We start from the raw sequence: 24,972 nt of genomic DNA, 5'->3' as shown, positions 1-24,972 counted from the left end.
ACATTATTTTTAAGGCTTTGTGTTTGACCACAAAAAGCTCTGCTAGTTCAGAACATGACAAAACGACACAAACCAGATTAAACCCTTCCCAAACCTCCCCTCAATCCACCCCTATCCCACATCCATCCATCTATGTATGAATCTTAATGTTGAATAAAATGTAAGAAGATAACAAGAAATGTGAAAGAAGAAGATAATGTATTAAGAGCTACAAAACATACATACAACATATAAAAAAGAACTAGCAAAAAAAAAGATTAAACAACTTTTTTCCTGCCAAAACATGCCTCATTTTGATTTATCGCATTTTCAACACCAAAAAGAGTTTTTTTCTGTGCTGCCTTTTTTCCAAGCTTTATTCTTTCTTCTTGTTCCATTTCGACTAGCTTTTGTGAGTTTTGTTGCCATTGTAATCATTTTGGACACTGTTCGATTTGTTGTTCTGTTTTTGGATGTCTCTTGTCGATTGTCAAGCTGCGAAGAGCTATAGGATGTGGAATTGTTGTGGTTTATTAGAGCTTGAATGGGTAAAAAAAAGCAGTTAAAGCGAGTTTATTTGTTTTTTTTCGTCAAGTGCTTCCAGTTTTTCTGTTACTTTGTTTGCTTACAGTTCTGTCTGATGAGAAAGTAAATGAAGATTGGTTTTAAATTTGATAAAAAAAGAGAGAGAAATGGACACTTGTTAAAGAATTGTATGTGAAAATGTTGTCAAATGGTTTGGACTATACAATGTATGGAGCAAGTATGGAACAAGTATGTAGTTATTTACAAACGAGATACAAGAACACATTGATACATTGATAAACTACTGATGATAGTATATGGTTAGATTGTAAAGTTGTCAGAGTGGAAGTTAGGATTTTTAGGATCCATAATAGAATGGCCTGTGGCCGAGTGCTTTGATAATAGACCAACAATGTGGAATTCTCCCTGTTGTTCAGTCGTGGATTTGATTCTTATTTAATTGTTGATTCTCATTAAATTCTCTCCAATCAGCATTGAAAAACCAGTTGTCGCGTACTGGTTATAATAGCCGAATAGTCAAATTTAATAACCCCGGTTTGATCCCAGGAAATTTATTTTCGGTTTTAGGTACTTTTATAGTCATGTTAACTCGGTTTGTGTATTATCGACAGGTAAATTGTAAAAAGGAGTATTGAATTACTACCCTTGGCTGTCAAATCTTCAAAATTGTGAATATTGTAACGCTAACAGATTATTAATGATGTGATGAGTTCCAAATCGTTAAGATCTAGTCAAAATGTGATTAAACTGAACAGACTTCGTGGTCTACACTTTAAGTTTTGAATTGACTCAAACCAAGTTGGCTTAAAATTGGGATGTTGATAATTTTGGGTATTCAACAGTCTTTCTGAGCGACATAATCGAGTGGACAAAAGTGGACGTTAGATTAACCTAACGTATGTTTGTCATCTCGGGTTATGATTACGATGACGGTGTAACTGCATTCAATATAATAATCTGATGACAATTTGATGATCCTATGACGGTTTAGTGTGGCTCAAGCTTAAAATGATTTGAAATATTGATAAAATGGCCATTTGACTTAGACATTCTAAACTTGCTTACGAATGCGCCTTTAACTTACCCCCCAAAATAACCTCAAATCCAATACTCTCCAACTCCTAAGTTCCAACTACAAATGTATAAAAATTTGCTTTGTTTTCCATAAAATGAACACTAAATAAATGTATTCGATGCCTTTGCTTCACTTCAACATTCTTACATAAGCATTTTTTTCTCCCTCCGAATTTCAATAAGAGTTATTGCCATTAAACACGCAAATCCCAGCAGCAATCAAAACAATCCGACGCGTCGGTCGAGTATGTTATTTTTTCGGGAATCAAGCCGAGAAGTTGCTTATGTATTTTTTTGTAAAATTCCACTTCTTCCTTGAAGGAATTGCCATTTATATACAATAAATTATTAAAGCATATTTTTGCAAACTTAACTGACATTTAAAGATAAATTCCACATTTGCCCTCGTTTGGCATGAAATACGATACAATATTAATACACGAAATGTGTGAATAATCGACTCATACATCTGCCTTACATCTTACTTATTATTGTTACTGCTGCTTTTATTGTTGCTATTATCATGTAAGCATTATATTATATTGATTTTCATTTGCAATACTGACTTTTTGTTGTGTACACGATACATTAACTCATGAATTTTTCTTTATCTTCTTCTTTCTTACTCTGGTTCCTTACTTCAATCCCTTAGAGAAATTTCGAAAAGGCTTGAATATTATTAATGTACACACGAATCGGAATGTTGAATTGAGGGATAGTACGTTTGAGTATTGGGGAGTAGGAAGACTTGATGAATTTATTGGATGGTTATGAATTAGAGGAATGAAGAATCATTGATTAAATTTGTTCTTGAGATGGAAGGTCTTTCTCAGTCTCAACAAGCCCTAAAAAATAATGAGTATATTCACCTAAATGAGTCTGCTCAATCTATATATTGCTATTATCGTCAACCAGTTAATATATTTAACCTGTCCACTCACTAATAAACCAGAACTGCCAAGCCTCCATGGAGCTTCTCAGCATGACTTCTTCCTGAACAGACAAGAAGCATGTCCGAAAGGACGCTCATAACATTGTGCATGGAGATAATAATCAATGTAATTGACCTTGCTCAATGTTGTGAGCATTCTTTTGGACATGCTTCTTGTCTGTTCAAGAGGAAAGCACACTGAGAAGCTAAATGGAGGCTTGGCCGCTTGGTTTGTAACTGACTGATTAACTGGTTGTCGATATTAGTCGGATTTGGAATGAAACATAGAATTATTCAAAGTACAACCTGTCCAAAGGAGACGAATGTTTGGATACTATTCAGATCTGGAAGATTCAGATCTTCACATTTTATATACCTCCTGACATTTTAACGAATGACCACTGCACTCAACTCAAATTTACAATTTAAAGTGGAATCCGAATCACCTGATTGACTACATTTCCGTCATTACCTTACAATAGCAGGCTGTTAGTCGCTTTTCCAATCCAGATCGTTCGAAAATGGACATATGAATATTTGTCCAAGTTGAGTTTCAACCTCATGATCACTAAGTCGGTGTGTAATGATTATATTTCGAAGAACCAATCCATTACGCCACTGAGCCACTGGAACTCATACGTGCTTGCAATCTTAATTTCATCACAACTCTTAAGAAACTGTCAGCTTGTCATCCAAACAGCACAACATACCCGATAGGACATCGCTACATCGTCATATTAACGATAAGACGTAAAGTTGTCCTGACGGCACCGTGACCCATTTATACGGCCAAAAACCCAGTTTTCAGTATTGTGTCATTTGAGCCTATAAGTTAGTTAGTCAATAGAATATGAATTTCGTCAAAAATCACATAAAATTCCACAAAATTCTTCCACCAGCACACCATAAATTTCATCAAAAAATATATAAAAATTTCATCCAAAATTCGATTAAAATTTCCCCAAAGGGTAGCTGCTCTCGTCTACAAAATACGCTACGATAATATTATTATGAACATCTCAATTGTACTCGTATAACGATTGTGCCTTAAAAAGCATCTATAAAATATGAAGAAAAAAAACATAAATTCCTAAATAAAACAAATGACGGCAAGCAATAAAACAAAATGAGAAAAAATATGCTTTAATTTGTTGTTGTTGTGCTTGTTTTGAGGAACAGAAATGGAAAGACTGAAAAGGCGTTAGAAATTCCTTTTTTTTGCTTCTTGTTCATTGCTCAACAATACAAAAATGATTTTTTTTTTGGGCTCGAAATTCTACAAACAATACAGCACTAATTTCCTCATGAATGTACAGCACAATAGTTGAAGTTATGTGAGAGAAAAATTGGGGTTTTGTGCTCTCTCTTTTTTTGTCGATAATTACGGTTGTAGCTTTTGTGTTGTTGACTTAACATTTACATGGAATTTGCAAAAGTGTGAAGTAAGAAGAAGTGATCATAATTGATCGGTTGTTTACATTGAATTTTTCCATAGGGACTTGATGTTTATCATAAATGTTGCATTAATGAGATTTTAGGCAAAAGTTTAGCAATTTCTATTGTTTTGGATGATATTGCGTATTATGATGATGTGTGAAACTGTAACACGTGTGTAACAAATGGGTATCATATGTAGCCTTGGGCTAAACATATCTTAACAGCATCATGTACCAACCCCACTTTCTTGTGATGACAGAACGTTAATTCAAGCCTTATAAAGGAGCGGAGACGAACGGGACAATGGATTCATAGGCTGTAAGCCTATCAAGCTACCAAACTTAACTCTAAAGCTAAAAAATTCGAAATAAAGCAATAAAAAATCGAAAAGTGACTCTTTTGGGACCCATATGGCTTACTAACTTATTTACTGTAACCATGTTCTTATAGTAGAGCTAAGGTTACAACAGAAGGCTTTCCATTTGACTCTGTTGCTGGCTCTGTCACCTAGTTTCACCTTCATGGCTTCAATACTGTTTTATTGATGACATTCTGTGAATTTTGCATGATTACAGCTTAAAATAGTGAATTAAGACTGATTTTTACAGTACTTAGTACAATTTAAGAACGTAGAACGTGTTTACAGAGCCATATCGAAGGGCAGGGAGAGAGGTGGTGGTTTGAGGTTAAACTTCAAACCTTTTTGAGCCACGGATCAAGTCAAATATAAAAACATGACGCGGTACACAATTTACACATCATTAGGCTACTCCCCTGACTTTGACGGAGGAAGAGGGCAATGGGCGGCTCTAAAAACGCCACGTTTAAGAATTGCATGGTTTTTAAACGTTCCCTTACTTGATGTCCTTATACCAAAAGACTAGCTCCATTAAATGTCTTATTGGCAAGCGGTATCCACTGATAGTGCCAGCTTTAGACTCCAACTGGGTAAGACCATAGATCAAAATTGATTTGTACGGCCAGCTTAGTTAGTAAGTAAGTTAAAATGTGTGATCTAAATATGATCTTCAAAGTTTAAACAGGCCTAAGCTCGATAAGCACAAGGATCAATCTAGAATCCAACTTTATGTCATTTTAAAAATATTCAGTAAATTTCCTTTGAAACCAAAATTGAAATCCCCCAAAAAAGAATATTCCAAATTGTTGCTACAACATTACTTTTGTTATCATAACAATCCAGCAGCACATCCACGTGTTATGGCTTTTTTTAAAAATAAATAAAAAAAATAATTTTCATAGAAAAACCTTTTTTTATAAACTCTCAAATTCCATTATATGACAGCGAAACCTTATACATAACAACCTACAGATTACCGAGAAGGTAACAAAAAAAAAAGATCAAATTTTAAATTAAATAACATTAAAATTTCATGAAAATGATCCGTTTCACTTTTCAAATTCAATCTTATTTTGGTTCATCCAAAAATCAAATCTGAGCAGGTCCACGTGTAAGAAAATAAGAAATAATTACTTATTACTTCCTTCACTGGCGCGAACGGGGCTTCTTTTTTCTTTGGCTGGTGCGCACGGGGCATATTGCCGAGTTTAGAGAATGTCTGGAGACAGCTGCAATGTAACAAGCCACAATTTGTGTGCCGCGAATACACAAACCAAGTTAGCATGACAAGGAACAGCAAAAAAGCACCTAAATCCGACTAGACTTCCCTTGGGTTCGAGCCCGGGTTGTTAGAGTGTTCAATTTCAATTCCAGGAAATTATCGGACATTCTCTCGGGATTTGCAAAGAGTAGTGACGCAAAATACAGGTCTTTAACACCCTTCAGCCTGTCCTACCCAAGTACCTGCATGTAGCTCATCGTGGTGCATTCCTGGCTATTCCAAGCCGCTTAGGCGATGCTGTACCAACGAAGCAAGTCATTTTGAGCATGAAGCCTACCATTACCACTCCCATTAAACACCCCATACCTACAAAACGTAAAAAAAATAAGAAATAAACAACTAAAACCATCCACAACCACCGAAGACATTAAATGAACATAATTAATTACAAATTCACGACCACAATCTAGCACCGAAAATAATTTACATGAAATGAATATAAAATGTAAAAAATTGCGAAATATTTTTTTTTTCCTTAATTGTAATTCATAATTTACGGCAAAATAAAACTTCTTTTTCACTCGTGAACGCGTCGGGTTTACTTTTTTTTTGTTATGTAAATGAAAATACCGAGTGACACAAAATGAAGAAGGGTGTGTAATGGAGTTCATATGGCTGCCAAATGCTGGTGGCTTCCGTTTGGAGGCCAAATAGTGTCCATATGGCTGCCAAATGCTGTCGGCTTCTTTCTGGAGGCCAAATGGCATCCATAAGGCTGCCAAATGCAGTCGGCTTCTTTCTGGAGGCCAAATGGCGTCCATAAGGCTGCCAAACGCAGTCGGCTTCTTTCTGGAGGCCAAATGGCGTCCATAAGGCTGCTGTTGAATGAAATTCAACATTTTTTATCTTCATAAAATGTCATCTAAGAAACCTTTGATTTATCAAAGATTTTCACTTCAATCTCAAATCTTAAACTAATAACATCACATTATCTCAATATATTTAAAATAAAAATACAGTCCATTTTACAATTCATTCATTCTCATTTCTAAAACACTTTTCATTTTGGTCCTTCGAAACCTTGAGATTTGAAGCAGTAATTTGTAATTGTGCAAATACACAATTGAAAGATTGAAGAAAAATTTGAGAAAGTGGGAAGATTGTGAAGTCAAGTTTGAGACATCACAATAGTTTGGAATCGATCAACATTTGAAAAAGCTGAAATTGGACAGCCTATTGGAGAGCTGAACATTGAAGAATTTGTCAGCATTTGTTGAAGCTGAAATTAGCATTTGAATTAAGCTAATTATCAAGCAGAAGTGATACATTGGGTATATCTTTGAAGCTTGAAAATCATCGCAAGACATTGAAATCAAAAGAACATTTTAGTACAGAACATTTTACATAAGTCATCGAGCAGCTTTCAATTTGATGAAAGTTTCAACTGAAGAATTATTAGACATGATTTTTGAACAGTTCATCAGAAGCCGTTTTGACAAGAAACTGATGAGAGAGTGGGATATTCATATTGACAGCAGTAATGAAAAACCTACTTGGGAATTATTCTGCAAATTTATGGATCAACGAATAAAATCGTTGACATATAGTTGTCGTGAAGGAAATTCATTTTACACAATGAATTCATCATCGAGTGAAAGTTTAGATCCACAATCAAGTAGTACAACATTGTTGGCAAACAATGATGTTAAAATTGAACATTGTATTCTGTGCTCTAATAACCATAGAATTTATTAATGCGAATTGTTTAAAAAAGAAAATACAGAAGAAAAACTCAAAATAGTGAAGAAGTACAAATTGTGTCACAATTGTTTGAGATCAGGACACAACAAAGAAAACTGCAAAAGTACTTCAAGGTGCAAAATGTGTCTAGGAAAACATCATACAAGCATACATGTAAATTAGCACAATCAACTAAATCAAAACAACTTGACGAGAAGGCAGAGCTCTCTATGAGAAGCATTGAGAGTATGATTAGAAGCATCAAACATTTATCAATGAATTTCAAATTCTCATCTCATTTTGAAGTTATATCAAGTATTGGTAAGGAAGAACTTGTAAGCAAAACTAACAAGACAGAACAATTTTGTTATCGTTTTCATTGAAGTATTAACCTGAATTAACAACATTCAAGATATAAAAGAACAGAATCATTCTTTTAGTATTTTAGTATCATGCAAGATCATCAGAACAGAATCATTCTGATATCATACACATCGCATAACAGTTTATCATCTTCATCTAGTATTGATAGAACAGAATTATTCTATTTATACACAAGTTCAGTTCTTAGTAAAACAGAATCATTTTGCTAGAACTAATGAATCACAAGAAATCTGTTACATCAATAAAGTTCAAACAATAGAACAGAATCATTCTATTATCAACTTTCAAGATATACATCAAAACAGAATTATTTTGATAGCATCAACATCGTTCCAGAATTCTATTGATTCATATACTAATACTTTATTTCATCAAGTTGAGGTGGCAGTGTGTTGGCAGACATTTCAACATTTTTGTCAATTCTAGTTAAGCTGGCAGAGTGTTGAATGAAATTCAACATTTTTTATCTTCATAAAATGTCATCTAAGAAACCTTTGATTTATCAAAGATTTTCACTTCAATCTCAAATCTTAAACTAATAACATCACATTATCTCAATATATTTAAAATAAAAATACAGTCCATTTTACAATTCATTCATTCTCATTTCTAAAACACTTTTCAGCTGCCAAACGCAGTCGGCTTCTATCTGGACGCCAAATGACGTCCATAAGGCTGCTAAACACTGGTAGCTTCCATCTGGAGGTCGAATGGCGTCCATATGACTATCAAACGCTTATGGCTTCCGTCTGGAGGCCTTATGACGTCCATTTGGTTGCCAAACGCAGCCGGCTTCCATCAGATGACATTAAATGACATCAATATCGCTGCCAAACGAACAGGGCTTCCATTTGGCCCCAGTAAGTGGTTTAGCGAAGCACTAAAAGCTCCGTGACAAAGCTATCTTCATTTGTGCAGCTCGGGACGCATTTTATGCTTTCCCCAAAAAAATTTTATTACTCAATTTTGTTTATTTGCAAAAAAATTGTTCAATTTTCATTAAATGTAAATTATTTTTGGGAGGTAAATAAAATGCTTTTTTGGGTGGCGGAATCGACATTTTATTGTTGTTGGAATTATTTTGTAATTGAGAACTTTTGGTGGGTTTTGAAAATTTTTCTGAGAAAATCAGGTTGTTGCTTCGTCGAGGTTGAAATAACAAAATCAATAAATTTTGGGGTTTTTTCGTTATGAGAAATTTGATGATTATTTGAAATGTTAGACATAATTGAATGAAGATTATTAAAAGAAGTTCTTGGAATTACACAGGATAATGAAGTATTCCGCTGGCTTTTTAGGAATTTACTGCTCAAAATTCAGTGAATTATCTCAAAGCGGATTTACTTGGTATTCTGTGAACGAGCTTTTGGTATGAAAAATCAGATTATGACAGAGACAGATTTAATTAATTAAGGTAATTAAGCCATGATTCTTGCTGATTAGCATGAAATGACGAGTAGAAAATAGGGTTAGGGACCTTATGGGGGCCGGACATTTATTACGTAAAGCTAGAAATCGATGTTTGACATGAATAAATCTTTAACCATACCTCCCCATCTGTTCCTAAGAGCGTTACGTAATAAGTGAACAGTAAGTGACTCTATAGTTCGTCTATTACTGCAGTCTAGGTTTTTTGTGCTGTTTTGGACAAACCATAGTAAAAATTAAGAGAAATAACATAGTACCATCTAAAAATGTCCAAAATCGTTCCAACTTAACATCGAAATTTGAATGATATGCAACAGAGACCAATAGAGTGAAGAAGAGGATGCAAGAGCTCCTTTAAGGTCCTATCTGATGCACAATCTGCACCAGGAAGAATCCATTCAAACTAAACAGTGCGCCATTACTCTAATACGGCTATGATCAGCCCCTGAGCAGCCAAATTTTTGGGTAGCCAGAATCGCTCGGTTTGCGGGCTATCTGCTTACCACCATGGTGTGCCTTGACACAAAAAGGCCCACTGCTCTAACATTTGCAGCTCAGTTCAAAATTCTAGAATTTATCATCTAAAATTCCATTAATCCTCCTTAGAATACCAATTCAATGTGCAATAATCAAAGCTCCCCAACCCCTTTCCCAAAAAAATCTCAAATTGATATTTTCCACCTAAAAAAATCATGAATACATCAAAAAGGATGAAAAAAATTCATTTTGAATCTTCACATCAAAAGGATATAAAATGCGTAATTGAAAGCACGCAAAATTTTTGCTCCTTAACGATAAAAATTTTTTTCTCTTTTTGATTGATTTACATTTGAATAATTCTTCATTAATGACCCTAAAAATAAGCAGCGAATCCGTGATCTTGAATTAATGAGTTTTGATGAATCTCTAAGTAAAGAGAGGCAATTATGAAAATTATTTTCATTTTTTTTTTAATTATTGTTAAATATTTCTGCCAAGTTTCTGCTTTTTGGAATTGGAAACATTTTGTTATAAATTAATTTTGTGCCTTCATTAAAAATTGATTGCAGATGATTTATTCATTAATTGAATGCTTTTGGTTGAAGATTTAATTTTTGGGAAGTGATTTAAGAGGGAATTTGTTAGCCAGGAGGGTGTATTGTAGGGTATGCAATAGTTTGTGTATCAGATAAGATTCTTAACAGACTCTAAGCCAGACAGATCAACAGTCACGATGTTAGCAGACACACAGATGTGTGACAGTGTTCACAAATTGAAAATCACATAGATTTACAAGCACAAAAAGTGACAGCAACACAGAGCGACAGTCACACAGATTGACAGTCACACAAATCGACAGTCATACAGATCAACTGTCATAAAGAGCGATAATCAAGAAGAGCGAAAGTCAGACAAAGAGACAGTCACACATCAACAGCGACATAGATTGTTAGAGACACAGATCGACAGTGACACAGTCATATTGACAGTCACACAGATCAACAGAGAATCAGATCGACAGTCACACAGATCGACAGTCACACAGATCAACAGTCACACACAGATCGACAATCACACAGATCAACAGTGGAGCATTGCGACAGTCACACATATTGACAATGAGACACATCAAGAGTAAGTCATATTGACAGCAAAATCCAAAAAACCATGATAATCTCAAAAGTTATCTAATTAAATTATTTCACAGCAATTTCTCGTATCTCGTCTCTGTTCGTCTCCTAGAAACCCACAATATCTAATTTAATTAAATATTTACAAACATCATGCATCAGCAAATTATTTCCGCTCAAATGCTATGCATTGAATAATAAATTTTCACATCCTGTGTATTTTAATCTTCTCATTACATGATAATAATAAGCACTTAACAAGCAATTACTGAGTTTACTGTATTGAATAATTCAAAACATAAATTTCATGTACTTGCCACACGTGTGTGTATGTCTGTAAATTTGTTAATTTATTTTACGGAAAAAATTGCAAAAAAAAAACTTTTTCACATAAAATATTGCTGCTCAGTTCTCCCGTTATTCAATATCATTAAAAGTTCACAAAATAAAAAAAGTTCCGCAAAACTTAAAATTGAATTTTATGCGAGACTTTTCGTGTGTTTTTAATTCAATGTAAATAAAAGTTTATGAAAGAACATTTTTTTTTGTTTGATTTCGAAAGCATTTTTCAAATGTTTAAGAGATCGAGAATTTCTGCATAATTTCCTGCTTCTGACAGTAACAAGAGTTTCTGTACAAATTTTTAAAAAAAACTTTTTTTTTTGCTTTTAAAAATTATTTCAATTTGAAATTTCATGCAATATGAAAGCAAGTTTTGAGTGATTTGTGACATCAAATGAGGAATGATCAAATTGGGTATTCAAAAGTTTACCACATCTAAATGCTCAATAAGCATGGTTCTAATTGCTCAACAAGCAATGTACAACTGTTCAACGAGCATAACACAACTGCTCAACAATTCGGTTGCGTGTCACATAAAAGTATTCTCAATACAACAGTTAGATGTCACGATGTCACTTAAAACGCTTCTTAACACATAATTTGCGCATCATATAAAATTTTGTATGTACAACAGTTCTACGCACCTTAAAATTATAAAATGTTCAATTGTTGTGTGCCATAAAATATTATTTCACGACCAACAGTTAAGCGTCTCATCAACTATTCTGTATACAACAGTTGTGCACCTTAAAATATTATTCTACGTGCAAAAGTTGGGCACCATATTAATTTTTCTCAACACAACAGTTGCGCAACACATAAAAGTATTCTAAGTACAACAGTTGCACTGCACTTAATAGCTAGGTAAATAGTTGTATGTCATAATTTTCTATAAGCAACTATTGAACACCACATGAAGTTAGTCAATGCACAACAATTGTTTGACACACACACTTATTACATTGTTGATTGTTGAGTGCCACACGAAATTATGACGTGTGGATCGATTAAGCGTGAAGTCGATTCACAGTCAACAGTTGCGTATTATAAAGTTGTTCTCCACTCAACAGTTGCATGCTACATTAAGTAATTTTTTATTATTGATTATTGAGCGCTACATAAAATTGTTTCACAATCAACTGTCGCTCGTGATAAACATTTTTGTCCACGCAACGGTTGCATACATCGCAGCACTGTAAGCTTAACATTTAAAATATCAGCATGCACATCAAACTTTTTCCCACACATTTCTTTTGTTCCAAAAATTAAACAAATTTTTGAGTCCACTCCAAAGAGACTAACTAAAACCAATTTTTATTCATTAAACTTCATTCACAAAGTCTCATTACCATCATTTTCCCGGATCGTTTCAAATTAATTAAAAAAAAAAAATTTCGACACAATAATTAATTAATGAACAAAGTACAGAAAATTCATCGATGCAAAAATGTTATTAATGGTCCGCCCCGAATCTCAACTCACTTCAAATTCTTTTGTGATTTTCATTTTTCAACCCTCGAAAAAAAAAGTTATTAAAAAAATTCTTTCACTTCTGCCTACCTTCATTGTTGTGCCAAAAAAAAAGTTTCTATTAAGGCTTAGAAAATTTAATTAATAACAATCGATATGGCTTGTGTTGATAGCTATGGAATTTGCTCTCAGCAACTGTTTTAATTACTGTCAAGTGCTTTCATTCATGATGAAATTCCCAAAAATTATCACCCTTCAAAATGTTCAGAATCAATTTTCTGGAAATAAAGAAGAAAGATTTTCTCGTTTTCTTTTAATTATCGGTAAATGGTGTTGAAATGTTATTTTTGAGTAATTGGAATTCTATTTCAGGATGTGGTCATTAAAGCATCTAAAAAAGGGGGAGTTTCTTATTGGGTTAGAAAAGTGGTGGGCAACATGTGTGTCGTGACACTGTGGGCATGTGACGGTATACTTTCAGGTCCTTTTGACAATACTTACTTACTTTACTTCTTTGGCGAAGGCGCACAGGGGTCAATTGCTGCATTTAAAATTCGTCGAAAGCTGGATCTGTCTTTAGATAATTTCTGTTGATTTCTAATTCTCAGCACTTTTGCATCGTTGTTCATCCAGCAATCCCATGAGCCTTTTGACAATATTACAATTGAAAAGCAATCTTGCTGCTCTGGTTCCTCTATTTCTCTAGCTACACTTCAAAATTCCTGACCCACTTCTTAATTCAACGATCTTGTACATTTAGCAGCCGTTCTCCTTATTCTAACGTTGTCCAGAAGTCCTATCATGACTTTATCGGACATTAAGCAGTCGAAGTATCTAAACTTTCCGAAAAAGGACAAATTTTGAATATGTCTGGATTTGAACTCTCGACTTTCGGGTTATAATATCAAATTTGAGTCAACCACCTTACCTACTTGACCATTAAGGCACTTAACTTGCTGAATTAAAACTGCAAAAATTACAATTTGAATCTCAAATGTCTGAAAAATTCAATAAAAACCCAAACAGCAGAGTTTAATGAACTCCATTTCCTCTCTGGGAATTCAAAACAAAAACTTTTTCTTCAATTTTTTACCTCAGACTTTCTTTGAATATCCAAAAAATCTCAAAAAGTCTAAAAAAGCCTAGAAAAAAATCTCCAAAAATAATTTTTCTTCTCAACTCCATTCCTCGAGTCTCAAGAGCCGTATCTACAGAGCATGAACTTGAAAAATCTTTTTTTCTCGCATTTGAATCCATTGCTGCTCCTACATAACAATTTACTTCTTATTTTGTTCTTTTTTTTCGTAAATTTCTTCTTGTCTTCATTCCGGTGAAATTAAGAAGATTTTTTACACTTAATGCTTCGTCGAGCTCCTGACGTGATTTAAAAAGGAGATTATTTCTCTCTTTTTTTTCCTCATCCGCAAATGATTCGATTGAAAGTTTAATGGCATTTAATGTTTTTCATCGATTTTTTCTATTCCTGCTTCTCTTATGTCTTTTCATTTTGTGCTTCATGATTATAGACATTTTTTAAGATTCCTTCCTTCTTATCCTTCATCTGCTTTTGCTGTTTAAATTAAATAAATCTGATAGTGATGCATGCAAAAAGGGAGAGAATTGTATTAAAAATATATAAAGAGGAAATCTTTATGGAGGGGATGAAAATTAATTTTCTGTTCGATGACCGAATTGCTTTAATTTTTGATGCAGAAAATAGGAAAGGTGATGAAAGCAGTTGTGGATGATGATTTTTAGGTTTGAAAATAGTGATTGGAATTAAGTATATGTTTCAGTTGACTTTCACTGTTGCGGCATAGCTTCATTGTTAAATGAAACCAGAGGAGAGGTTGAAACTCATTTTGATGACCAGAGTCAAATCTGAGCTCTAGAATTGCTTTTTGAAGCTGATTAGATTCAATTTTGAACTTTCTCGAGATAACTTGTCAGCATTAATTGCTTAGCGACGCTTCTAGGTGCCTTGGGGCACTAGGACGCTTTTATCCTTGTGGATTCTAATCAAGGATGATCAAACAAGTTTGTGTTTCCATCCCACTTACCATTTGAACCAGGTTGAGACCTTTCATCGACCTGATTCAAATTTTGTAACAATTTGTGAGCAAAACAGCCTAAAATTCGCTCTTAACTGCACAACAGTAGCGGGATTTTGAAAATTTAATTCCAAATTCCTGCCAACTTTTGTCATTTTTTCTTCAAAATCTTATTTTTATTATCATTAATTTTTTCCCGGAACTTAAAAATTCATTTTCTTAGAAATTTAAAAAAAAAATAAAAATCCAATTTGTATCTGTGCCATAAAAATTTTCTCAGATTTAGCTCAAATACATATAAATCCCAGATTTTATTTCTCAAATAAAGCCTTTGCAGATGATATTCTAAATTTATCATTTTTTCCTTCACAATACACAACAAACAAAGTTCTAGAAAAAATATATATTTCTTTGAAAAGAATTGCTGCACAATAGAAAGTATGAGCTTACGTTTAATATTAGGCTATTGTGTTATAAATATCCTTAATATTATCCAACATGACCAAGCAAGAATTTAATATAAAGAAATAATTTTTGTTAGGTACCGAAATAACTTTTCTAAAAGAAAAAATTCAATAAAATCTCATTTGGGCTGTGAAAAGATTCATTAAGTGCTTGATATTGCTGTAGGTGGAAAGTAAACTTTTGCATTTTTTAACGGTAAATTGATGTCTACCCACAATGGACAACTTGAATTCAGATAAATTGTTAAATGAAATACTTGCAAACTTACTGGAACCATGGTCCGATGTAGAGTCTAGGCTTCTTCAAAAATCCTTCCATCTGACTCTATTGCTGGCCATATCACAAAGCTTGTATCACAAATTATCTGTTTTTGAATCTAACTGACATTTTTATAGAACCGACCTGTTGTTTTTGGAGCTCCAGGACGTCTTTTCCCTTGTGGACAAAATACAAACAATTATAATGGAATTTTTCAACTGAAAGAATTGAATTTGTAGACCAACGAGTCTCTACCAGGTAGGAGTACCAGTCACTATCATCAGGCCAGAATTCATAAAATCCAGCATCAGGTTAGAGTTAATGACGGCTCATTCGTATGCCTTCTGAGTTGGTGATTTAGTTGCCAAATTTTCTTTAATTTCCTTCAGTTTAAAAGAAAAAGTGAGTCGAGGTGGCTCGGTAGTGGAATGGTTTTGTACTTCTGTACCTAATTATTGTGATACCGACCAAGAAGTCATGGATTCGAAACTCATCAGGTGAAAATTTCGCACTTGTCCTTTTTGGAATCACATGCAGTTTAATCGCGGTTCAAAGCCTCTCTTTGCAGGCTAGAGACAATAAGCTGACAATAGCGTCATCAAAGAGTAGTTCTGATCCATGAATCAATAGTCGAAAAATGCTCTAGCGCAGCTCTGGATCTCAATGATTAATTGACTGTTTTCCAGCTCTTTTGTGTATGCAGAGATTGAATAAAGATTCTGACATGAATTATTTTGGATCAATTCTCCACTTCCATTTCCAAAACCAACTTAAGTAAAATTTCCATTTAATCAAGTAATATTTGCATATCCTCAATTCTTTTAATGCCTTTTTCCACAATATTTACATAATAATAAAAAAGTACTTTTTTTCATTCACAAACATAACAACTTGCAGACATAACAATTAATTGTGTAGGCAAGAGAAAAAAAACTCAATTTTTAGAACAGCTCATTTAAAACCATGACATGTGTAAACACCAACCAAATGTATACACATATCCATAAAGTCTATGTATAAGCACTCAATTTTATGTTAATACATATTTAACCACAGAAGGAAACAAACTTTAATTCACAAATGCGTATACAGGAAAAATGGAAGGGAAAGTGCAAAAAAAATGAAAAATTCATTGCGTGTTAGACAAATGACGTGCTTCTTTTATGGTAATATATGAGTACGGCAAAGCACCTTACCGACAATTTTTATTTTCCTTCCCTTCTTACAATAAATTTTACTTCTTTTTTTTTCAGGGTCTCGTAAATTCTAATTTGATGAAACACTTCATTTTCAAGCTTTTTCCCTTTTTACCCGCTCCTTGACGTCGCTTGTCAAATGGCATGAATGTATAAATAAATATACTTTAGTCAATGTACTTGACATTTGTTGAGGGAATTGTTGTTAGATTATTTAATCTTTTTTTGGTGAGTTTGAGAGCGCATTCATCATGGATTGGTTAAAGGGTTGGTGGTGTGAGTGTTAGGGTTGAGTAATGCGGTACAGTTGAGTACAGAGGCAAATGTGGATTACTTAAGAACCACCGAAAATCCAGTTACTTACTTAATTCGATGGCTGTAAATATCAATTGTGATCCAAGACCTCCCTATGATGTCTCTTAAAGCTGGTTTCCGTCTGCCAATTACCGATACCAAATGAAATGCTTTCTCTAGCGACAGCATCTGTACATGGATTTGTTGAGAGACTCCCGGAAGGCACACAACATAAATAATGAGAAAACTGTTGCTCCAGGTCGGAGTGATTTTAGCGTAGGGCGGGATTACACTAGGCACGCATGATTTCGGATAGGATTTGGCGGGATAGTAAGTGTCTTGACCTAATTACTCAGAATTATGAGTCTTACTACTGTAGGATTAATTAAAGTCTTCAAAGCAAGTGGAAGCCAGTGATAGAACCAGCTTCAGGCGACTCCTGTGGGAGATCATAGAACACAACTGATATGTTCGATCAGCGAATTAAGTAAGTAACTACTGAAGGAGTAGATTTGTACAGCTTCGATCCCCGGATACCGCCAAGAAGTAAGCTTGGATGTTGGACTCAGTATAAAATTGATTTAAATGTCAAATTAGCATATTAAGTTTAGTATTATCATGCTCAAATGTCCAAAATCTCCTATAAATTACTAAATGTTGCAATAGATTTGAGTACGATTCCCATAAGTCTCCAAAAAGTCATCCTGAATATACCTAAAGTCAATAGTGAAATGAAAAACCACCAACAAAATTCAAATTTCTTAAAAAGCTTATGAATGGCGTCAAAAAAATCCACGAAGCAATTTTTCATTCCCATTTCATCCTCCCTTAGTCAATGCGGAAGAATGAATGACGAGAGACATATACCAAAATTGGACATAAAGTTCACGTCTTTTTATTTATTTTTGAATGAAAGTATTTTTCATAAAATAAATTTTCTTCTCATATTTTTTGATAGATTTCCCCTCGGTAAATAGCATGACAATTTCTTGGGGCATCACGAGCGACAGAAATCGCTTTTAAATAAATTAATGTCAAAAGACGCTTTCGATTTTTAAGAAGCTTAAAGACTTTTGAAAATTTGAGAAATTAATTTTATTTTTTCACTTTTATTTGTATTTATTTTTTTTTATTGCTAAGGCTAATTTTCTTCTTTTTTTGAATTTTTAATGTTGAAGACTTTCAGGCTATTGATTCTGCTGGAGTTCAGGTAGGAATGAATGAAATTCTGGGAAATCTTGGAAAGTTCATTAACAAATAAAGTTTGGATAAAAATGGAATTTTTAAAAGCTGAATCCATAAAACTTGTTAGTCACGTCACTACCACATAGCCTGAGCGACACAACATAGTCGCTTGAACACTGCAACATTACCTTCGAGAAGGCAAAATGTTTAAATTCCGTAAATGTAAGTTGAGTCGTTGTAACTCGGTGGCGGAATGGTTTAGTACTTCGGTACATAATTATTGCAATACAGACCTAGCGATCATAGGTTTGAGACTCGGCTGGAGAAACATTTTTACTAGTCCTTTTTTCAAATCATATGCATTGGAAGGAGACAACATCTTGTCTGCGTTTTGTTATGTTTAGGGTTCGCCCAGATGCGCAGGACTGCAGTTTTCTGCATTTATGCATCTACTTGCATCTAATTTTGACAAACCCTAGTTATGCTTCATTATAATAATTAAATTCTGAATGGACTTAGTCAGAGGGAGAGAGGAAGGGGGTTCAAAAATTATTATTTTTGTGTTATGTAATGTGGTGCCTGAGCAGAGAGGAATCTGGTGTATCCGAGCAATATACAGACAAATCTGCCAGATGGGAGACTAAGGCCTCTGTTGTGGATTGGTTATGTAACAGATTAGATATAAGAATTATTCCTTTGTAAGTCAGTTGGTTCGATTCCCACCAAAGACCGATCACTCAATCATTATTTAGAGTGCCGTCAATATAACAAGGATTCTTACAAATGTCTCATAACATTACTCATAATAAGCAAACAACTCCCCCAAATTCCAGTTATCGAATATATTTTGTTAATACTAATTCATCAACTTCCTGTCAACTAAATAAAATTATACAAGGAAAAGTTTTTTTTTTTCGAGAAGTCATCGACCCTTCCGAATTTATTTTTTCACCACTCAAGCAAAGGAAACTGTTCATTTGATAGCACAAAAAAAAGGTTGTTGAGCATACGCACACATATAATATAATTTTGTATAGCTTTTAATTAATACGAAAATGCTTTTCATATAAAATATATTTTTTATGCTTTCCTTTTTCGTAACCAATCTAACTCATAATAACACCTTGCATGTGTGACATTTCATGTTACGATTATTGTGTATTACAGTGGACATGCATGTTATTGTGTTATTAGTCCGACATGTATTTATATTGTGTGTTAAACATATCCTTGGATTATTTAATTGATGTGTAATCAAATCACACATGAGTGGATATAGAGTTTGGTGACTAAAAAATTTTTTGTTTATTTTTCTGTCTCATTCCTGTATGTGTACAGTTTGCATCAGAGTTGCACAACAGTCACCTGTGACATGCAAAAACCGTTCAAATTCCATTTAATTTGTGTGGTTTTTTCTTACAAAACCATACAAATTATCAAGATTTTTTTTACAAAACCATACAAATTATCAAGAATTTGGGCGGTTTTTGCCTGTCACAGGTGCCTGTTTTGCAGCTCTGGTTTGCATATCTAAAGATAACAGACAAAATGAATAAAGTCTATAAAGTTTCATTGCACAATACACAAACATGGAGCGTTTGACTCGATAGATAAATTTTGTGACATGCTTATTATCATCAAGTGTTTATTGTTTGTTTTATAAACAGCTCGTGTAAGGCTTTTAATATTATTTAAATTATTATTTTAAATAATTTACTTTTTTTTTTTGTTGATGTCACGGCAGATGTTGGGAGTGTATGAAGCATAGGAAGCATAGGTTGGGGATAAAGATGCGGGGAAATTTAAGGAGAAAATTGAGTTATTTTAATGAAAAATGTTTTTGTTTTGTTGTTGACGGGGAAGTAAATTTTGTTCTGAAATTTTCTTATTTTTTTTGAAAAAGTTTAAAATTTTTGAGGTTAAAATTAAAATAGAATTTTGAAAAAATAAAACATTGAATTTTTTTTAAATTTAATTGAATTTTTTTTTTAAATTTTTAATATTAGGGTAAAAAATATAATTTCTTGCGTTATATAATTTCTTGCGCGAACAAATTCACCAAAAAATTTTTTTTTTTCTGACATGAAATTTTTAAATCCTTATATCTTCTAAACTTTAAACTCTGCTGACACCAAAATCGGTTAAAAAAATACGAATTTCGTGAATTTTCAGATTCCGTGAGTAAAATATTTTTAGGATGCTCCATTGCTTCAAAAATTGATCATTTATACTGAATATAATTTCTTGCGCAAAAAAATATAATTTCTTGCGCAATTTTGGACAAGTAGGCGATTAATTTTGACGGAACAAAACATCAATTTTCTGATTATTTACCCTCTTTTACGACGCTGTCTTCCTTCCAAACAGTTAAAGGATGCTTCTTGATCATTTTAAAATATTTCTGAGGTTGAAAATGCGAAAAAATTATCACAACAAAATTTTTTTTTGTGTTAGCCTACTTGTCCAAAATTGCACACGAAAATTTGAAAATTTTGTTTTGGTAATTTTTTCGCGTTTTCAACCTCTGAAATATTTTTAAAATAATCAAGAAGCATCTTCAAACCATTTGGAATCAAAACAACGTCAGAAAGAAGGGTAAATCATCCAAAAATTGAAAATTTGTGTCGTCAAAATTAATCGCCTACTTGTCCAAAATTGCGCAAGAAATCATATTTTTTGCGCAAGAAATTATATTTTTTGCGCAAGAAATTATATTCAGTATAAATGATCGATTTTTGAAGCAATGGAGCATCCTAAAAATATTTTTCTTACGGAATCTGAAAATTCACTGAATTCGTATTTTTTTTAAACCTTGTTTGGTAAAATTCATACTTCCGTTCAAAAGTTATGGCCATTTAAAAATTTCAACTGCATTTTTCGCAAGAAATTATATTTTTTACCCTAATTTGAAATTTTTAAAATTTATCTGAAATTTTTAAAAGTTAATTTGAATTTTTTTAAATTTTTTCAAGTTTTTTTGAATTTTTAAAAAACTTTTTAGAACTTTTTGAAATTTTTTAAATTTTTTGCGAATTTTTCAAACTTAATTTAATTTTTTTAAAAACATTTTAAAATTTATTTGGATTTATTAAATTTTTATTAAAATTTTAAAAAAATAATTTGAACTTTTTAATTTTTTTTTAAATTAAATTAATAAAAACAGATTAAAAAATTTTAAAATTGATAAAAATTTTTAAAATTTGACTGAACTTTTTAAATTTTTCAAAATTTAATTGGTTTTTTTTAAAAAAATTTTACTTTCTAAATTTTTTTGAAATTTTTAAACTTTTCAAAATTATTTTGAACTTTTTAAAAATTTTTTAAAATTTATTTGAACTTCTTAAGATATAAAATGAATTTTTTTTTGAATTATTATAAATTTTTAATAACTTATTTTTTAAAATTTTTTTGAATTTTTTTTGAATTAATTTGAATTTTTTATATTTAATTCGAGCTTTTTCAAATTTTTTTAATTTTTTTAGAGTTTTTTTAAGATTTTTTTAGAATTTTTAAAAATTCTTTATAATTTTTGAATTTAATTTCTTTTGAACTTTTTAAAAATTTATTAAATTTTTAAAGATAAATTTGAATATTTTTTTTTAAATGAAATTTTTTAAAACTATTTTTCAAATTTAATTATAATCAAAAATCCTTTTCAAATTTTTCCAAAAAAAGTAATTCCAATACACCACATTACATGAACTATTCATTAACATCAATCAAATTTCACCTATAATTAGCTATGTAATATTTATACGAAATTAAATATGACAGCGTTAATAAGCTGACGACAGTTGCTGTAATTTTGACATTAATTCAAATTACACGGTACTAATTAGTCGAAATCTGATACTTTTGCTTGTTTGTGTAAATTGACGTGCACATAATAGGACAACATGCACTGTTGTTATTCAGCAATTTGATATCCCAAATGTAATTCGGAAAGTTAGTCAAAAACTACTCATCAAGCATGCATAATAAGGCAGACATTTCCTTCACTATCAAATATTTGGCATTTTTTCACGTCACACAATATTTTAAAGCCAGCCAAGGAATCATGCTCATAAAAAATTAAATGACACCAACAAGCCATGACACACAAGCTGAAAATAGACAGCATGAGATAAGTTCGTGACGTGCACATTACTCTTTGGCATCAAAAATTCAACGTTAATTCTATAAATAATTTATAAAAAATTGGAATTTAATGAAAAATCAATAGTTGAGGCTGATGAGATTCTTTCTGAGGGATGCAGGATGTGATATTTATTGCTTAACAGATTATTTCAGGTATTTTTTTTTTAGTGACAGAGGTATGTTGAGTTGAATGATAATAATGATAATGATAAATTTAGGTTGAAATAAGTGTCAAGTGGAGATTTGAGTGAATTTAAATGTTGGTGAATAGATTGAAGCTAATGGCATTTTTGGAGGATGTGGAGGAATTTTTCGGAATGAATTTTTGTGGTTGATAAGTGGATGTCTAGATAGTGTGGCTCAGTGGATGGTTAGGGTGGCCAGAGGATTTTTGCAAAAAATCGGGACACTTTTTGAAAAACTGGGATATTCTGGGGTTTGTCGGGACACAGCAGCAAGGGTGAAAAGTACAGCAGATGGCCTCCCTAATAATGGGCAACCTGTGTGCTGCAGGTTAACTGATGTTGCAGGAATATTCTAAAGTGTGACGTAAGGATTTTTTATAGGTCTAAGGGGGGTGCTGGAGTACACAAAAGGTTGCCCACCACTGGTCTAGCTAATGGAAGAGCTGGAAACAACAAATTCGCTGGTAAACAATATTGATTTTAAGTGTTGAGACCAAAGTTGTAAATCAGACAACTGAAACAGACAAAAACCGTACAAATTCTTGATAATTTGCGTGGTTTTTCTTACAAATCCATACAAATTATCAAGAAATTGTACGGTTTTGCCTGTTTTGCAACTCTGGTTGAGACCATTCACACAATTCCAAGTTGCGTGATTAATATCCGTTGCAATGATACCGGCGTTTGAGTTCAAATTCTATTGCTACCTTGCATTCTATTGCTAATTTTTCTTGACCGTTACGCAATATTTTCTTCGTAATGTAAATTTTTACTTTAAAATAAGTTGAGTTCGAAATGTTCGAATTTTTCGACAATCTAATGTCGAAAATCTCAAATTTGAGACGGCCACACTCTGCTGCAACCCTCTAAGATCTTTTTATATCATGAAAGCATGCACTTTGCCTGCTAATGCAAATTACATGATTTTTCAATAAACAAAATCCTCATTTGACGGTCATTTGTCAAGATGACGTGACGCGACGTAGCGTGACTTGATGTGATATGATGTGACGTGATATGACGCGACGATGTGACATGTGTCACTCTGAGAAATAATTAGTCTCGCATACAGTTTATCACTCCGAAGTCTTGAATACCATGATTGCGGTATTAGTGTCGCAGTAATTAACTACCATTCCACAGCCAAAGCACTTTAGTCTACTTAATTTGATAGTTTTAAGCTACAATATCTACCACAACCTTACAAATTCCCCAATAAATTCTGCACAACTCTAACCAATTTGCAATCTCACAACCAAAAAAACAGAACAAACTTTTTCCTCATTTTAATTTACAATCATTTTCTAAAAATTTCAAGTTGAACAAACTTTAATTAGCTGGATCTCAAGCATTTTCCCATTAAAACTCATTTCCTCGCATCGTTGAGTTCCATTTTATATAAAATTCAAGTTCACTTGAAACCAGATTATATAAAATTTATTCATATCGTTTAAATTACTTTATGTTGTATGCACACCAGCCCATACCATCACTTAAAAAATGAATACATAGTATTTAAACCTTAAGGCATTAAAACAAGGAAGATACAAGCATTCAAGTATTTTAAGAGCATCTTAACAATCCTCGTCTATATAAAAACTCATTTAATATTGAAGAGAATTTTCACAAGCGATTAAAGTATAATGGCTTGAGTCTTTTTCTAACCCAAAAAAAAAAAAGGAATTCATGATTATTATCGACCATTGTTGCTTTTATGGATAAAAAAGAGAAAAAAACACATTTTTATTGGTTATTAAAAATGAAAAAAGTGCTTATGATTTTTTTTTTGTTCCTTGTTCCTTGTAAGGACTTTCATAAAATGCTCGAGGTGGAATTTTATAGTCCAATTTTTAAATGGTATTGTGAATTTTTTAAGAGCAGCCCAGAAGATGCTGAATTTAAGGTTAAGTGATATTTTGCTGGGTTGGATGGCATGTGGGTAGGTAGAACGACTCTCTTTTACTCTCTTCAACTCTCTTCGACTCTTTTTTACTCTCTTCAACTCTCTTCGACTCTCTTCTGCTCTCTTCTTACCTCTTTTACTCTTTTCTTCTCTTTTCTTGTCTCTTTGACTCTCTTCGACTCTCTTTGACTCTCTTCAGCTCTTTTCGACTCTCTTCGACTCTCTTTGACTCTCTTCAGCTCTTTTCGACTCTCTTTGACTCTCTTCGACTCTCTTTGATTCTCTTCAGCTCTCTTCGACTCTCTTTGACTCTTTTCAGCTCTTTTCGACTCTCTTCGACTCTCTTTGACTCTCTTCGACTCTCTTCGACTCTCTTTGACTCTCTTCGACTCTCTTTGACTCTCTTTGACTCTCTTCAGCTCTTTTCGACTCTCTTCGACTCTCTTTGACTCTCTTCAGCTCTTTTCGACTCTCTTCGACTCTCTTTGACTCTCTTCAGCTCTTTTCGACTCTCTTTGACTCTCTTCGACTCTGTTCTTACCTCTTTTACTCTCTTCTAATCTTTTCTTGTCTCTTTGACTCTCTTCGACTCTCTTTGACTCTCTACAGCTCTCTTCGACTCTCTTCAGCTCTCTTCGACTCTCTTTGACTCTTTTCAGCTCTCTTCGACTCTCTTTGACTCTCTTTGACTCTCTTCTTCTTTTTTCTTCTCTCTTCTTCTCTCTTTTACTCTCTTCTGCTGTCTTCGACTCTCTCAGACTCTCTTCGACTCTCTTC

At 32.9% G+C, this 24,972-nt stretch overlaps 1 protein-coding gene across 1 annotated transcript; it reads right to left on the bottom strand.

Moving 5' to 3' along the window:
• Positions 1-16,500: 16,500 nt before the first annotated feature.
• LOC139091543 (uncharacterized) lies at positions 16,501-24,375 on the bottom strand (the record flags this gene model as incomplete). The annotated part of the gene is made up of 2 exons (XM_070641678.1): positions 16,501-16,561; positions 24,296-24,375. Coding segments are annotated over 2 exons (141 nt in total), but the record flags the coding sequence as incomplete, so codon positions are not given.
• Between the last annotated feature and the right edge of the window lie 597 nt (positions 24,376-24,972).

The sequence above is a fragment of the Chironomus tepperi genome, unplaced genomic scaffold, assembly GCF_022539635.2.
Source record: "Chironomus tepperi strain 1889 unplaced genomic scaffold, CSIRO-AGI_Ctep_v1 contig_247, whole genome shotgun sequence".
NCBI classification, from domain to species: Eukaryota; Metazoa; Arthropoda; class Insecta; order Diptera; family Chironomidae; genus Chironomus; species Chironomus tepperi.
Note: the sequence above shows the minus strand (reverse complement) of the source record. Positions and strands in the feature narration are given on the sequence as shown.